Source organism: Oncorhynchus kisutch, linkage group LG21, assembly GCF_002021735.2.
Source record: "Oncorhynchus kisutch isolate 150728-3 linkage group LG21, Okis_V2, whole genome shotgun sequence".
Lineage (NCBI taxonomy): Eukaryota > Metazoa > Chordata > Actinopteri > Salmoniformes > Salmonidae > Oncorhynchus > Oncorhynchus kisutch.
The window spans coordinates 34,834,053-34,837,341 of NC_034194.2; the positions used below are offsets into that span (position 1 = coordinate 34,834,053).

At 43.7% G+C, this 3,289-nt stretch overlaps 1 protein-coding gene across 1 annotated transcript; it reads right to left on the minus strand.

Annotated features, from left to right (window-relative positions):
- Positions 1–589: 589 nt before the first annotated feature.
- On the minus strand, positions 590–2,887 carry LOC109866514 (prostaglandin E2 receptor EP2 subtype). The gene is made up of 2 exons (XM_020455219.2): positions 1,882–2,887; positions 590–1,357 (listed from the first exon to the last, which is right to left on the minus strand). The coding sequence occupies exons 1-2, from the start codon at positions 2,668–2,670 to the stop codon at positions 1,064–1,066; spliced, it is 1,083 nt and encodes a 360-aa protein (XP_020310808.1). The 5' UTR covers positions 2,671–2,887; the 3' UTR covers positions 590–1,063.
- Between the last annotated feature and the right edge of the window lie 402 nt (positions 2,888–3,289).

A 3,289-nucleotide genomic window follows, 5' to 3' on the forward strand; every position in this document is an offset into this window, starting at 1 on the left:
AGGAACACTTGAGTGGCCATATAGTTGCAGCAGTACTTAGGATGACATACTGTACACAGCACAACGATGAGGACACACAAAACCAGTCTGTTCTGTGTGCATTATGAATAAGACAAGCCAACGCCTTTGTTTGGAATGGAAAGTTACTGGTATGAGTAAGAACTTCAAGCTGAAACCCATCTTATCGTCACACATCACAACTAAATCAAGGCTAGAGTATATGTTGAGGAGTGGCTTAATGCAAAGGGACAGATTAAAAATTCCAATAAAGAATGGCACATTGGTCACCAAATGTCTAAACATGTTGTACCGTGCTGAACAGGCAGCTATGTTTACCTTCTCAGGATTGGGACTGTGTAGCTTTCAGCCTTAACATTTGGTCTGTCGGCTTTTTTCGAGTCCCATGTAGGTGACCTGGCCGTCTTGTCTATGTAATCTTATTCATTATGATCTAATTCCTCCTTTGCTGTGAGACATCATATGAATACGGGCTCCGACGACAGCTGGGTTTGGGTTCTGATACTGAAACATTTAATGTAAACATTCAATATATTACAAGGACATTATATTTGGTTTTCCAATCATAAAATGGTTTAAGATTAGATCATGTTTATTGACTTTTATTAATATAGTAAATACTGGACCCATTCGTCCAAGAGGAGTTAGGTCAAATTAACATTTCAGTCCTATACATTTCTGATCATAAAGTTTGTATATAAATATAATGAAGCAATGAAATAAGTAGACGCATCAAAATGCTAAGTCTGGTTCCAAATCCCAAATCCATATTGTGTGGGTATAACATGTCAGCACCACAGCCTTCCACATCTCTGATATCTTCCTCAATCTATTCCAACCTCCTGTCATGAGGTCAATAAGTGAAAATGCTGCACCTCACTAAATGTTTATTTGCACACTGTGTAAGGGGGTCCCTTCAACCAGTGGATGTCTACTCTGTCAAGTCACTTCCTGTGTCCACTTAGGCTCCTGCTGATATCAAATGGTCTCGTTACTGTAATCCTTCTAGAGTGGGTCATTGGCCCCTGATTCCATATGCATGAAATTATGTCTTGTCCACTCTCTGCACTTCCTCGTTCTGGAGCTCCATGGGTGGGTTTGGCAGTGAGAGTTTTGGCCCAACGGGGAAAGCCTTTTTCCGTGGGAATGTGGGGGCCTCAGGGGGCCTCTGGGGCTTACACAGTGTCAGCTTCCTCCAGAGGAAGCGCAGCACCGAGGGGCTGAGGATGATGAAGAGCCAGGGGTCGATGATGGAGTTGAAGGACAGCAGGCGGAGAGCAGCGAGATCAGTGCCATAGCTCTCATTTGACCTGCCCATGAAGTTGATGAACACACGGAGCTATGGGACACACACACACACACAGAGACAGACACACAAAGAGAAAATGCATCACAGTCAGTTATTCAGAATTTCAATATCAACAAAATATGGTTATCAAGTAAGACAGTATCCTTATGATCTATTAAAGGCCAGGAAGTATTGGTTGCAGCTAGTAGGCTTGAGCAATAACAGGTGCAAGAACACTGCAATAAGTACATGGAAATATAATACATAAATAATCACAATATGTCAATGGTCTTGCTCCGTGTAAGCCTTTCATTATTGACATGTTAAATGTTTAAATTGGGTTGTTGTTGTTTATGATGATGTAACAGGACATGGCTTGGGACATGGTTATGTTAAAGAGCACTATTTTGAACTGTAACATATGTGAAGAAGAGATGCTTGGGTTGAGAGAAGGGAGGACACACACACACACACACACACACACACACACACACACACACACACACACTGCACATTAGACAGTGTCTCAATATTTTCAACACTTTGACCTGCAACATCGAAACGAATTCTCTTACCACTAAAGGAAACGAACAGATGACAAAGGTCACCGTTATGAACACCAAAAGCAGAAGATGCTCCACTTCCTCCGTCATAGAGAGGGATCTTTGGTAGAACCGTATCCGTCGCGTTAAAACACGCGCTTTGCACCTCCTATACATCATAATTAAGTGGTAGACGACAGATAAGTTACAGACCACTGTGGTAGAAATCATGAGGAGAGTCAATGACGCATACACACCGACGTAAACTTTTGGTTTGGTTTCTAATGGGACCATGTCAAAGAAGCACCAAGTCCCCGGGCAATATTGAACGTATTTTCCAAAGCCCACGAAAGGTGCTAGGCAGAAAAGGATGCAGATCAGGTAGATGAGTGTAATGGTGATGTATCCGCAGCGTTTTCTCAAGTGCCGTTCGTAAAAATACGGGTGTCCAAAGGAGAGGTAGCGCTCCAAAGCCATGGCACACAGAATGGCCAAAGTGGCGAGGCTGAAAAAAGTCATGCTGAACCCAAAATAGTTGCATACTGCTCCGTTTTCACCCATACCCATCAAGGTCCTGTTTTGTGTATAGGAGGCTAGTACGAGAGGACTGACGGAGAAGGTACCCAGTAGGTCCGTAATCACCAGCGCGGTCACCAGCACCTGGAAAAGGGATGGACTTTGCCTCCGGCGCCGCATCTCCAAAAGGACCAAGGCGATTAAATTTCCGAGAACTCCCGCCGAGAACATTGCCGCGGACATATAGAGATTTCCGGACGAGACATTGTATCTGTCACCGCAGGTTAATTTAGCTTTGTAATCCATAAAAAAAGTAGTAACCTACTCCACTAAGCGGTAAGCGCATGGCCTGATCAATGTGACTTTTATGTTATACTGTTACACAGATCAGTTCACACAAAAGAACAACGTCCGCATCCAACTGACATAAGAAAAGCGGCTCATCTCGTGTCAACAAAAACGCGGATTTCTTTTCAGTCCCACCCACACACGCAACCATGTGGTTCACTGTGCTGAGAGTGTGGCGTGAGCACACACTGTGCGCGTTCCTCTGCCCAGGCGTTGCTGACGCATTTCAGATCTTACAACGCATGGATAGGTATAAACTAATGCCGCGTTCAAAACAACTGGGAGCTCGGAACTCAGAATTCGCAATTCTTCGACTTCCGAGTTCCCAGTTGTTTTGACTGCGGCATGTCAAACACTGTCAGCCTGCTCAGGTGGAGATGTGCGCACTACCCACTATTCATTCATTTTTGAAGATTGTATTACTTACCCTCGGATTTAATTTATTTTCAGTTTTTGTTTAGGCCTACTGTTATATGTCTGCCTGATAAATGCCACTTTAATATGTAGCCTTCTTTTGTATAAGCCTACAGGTCGAGAGTGGTGGCAGATGGCAGGGGCTCATAGTAAAACATGGAAA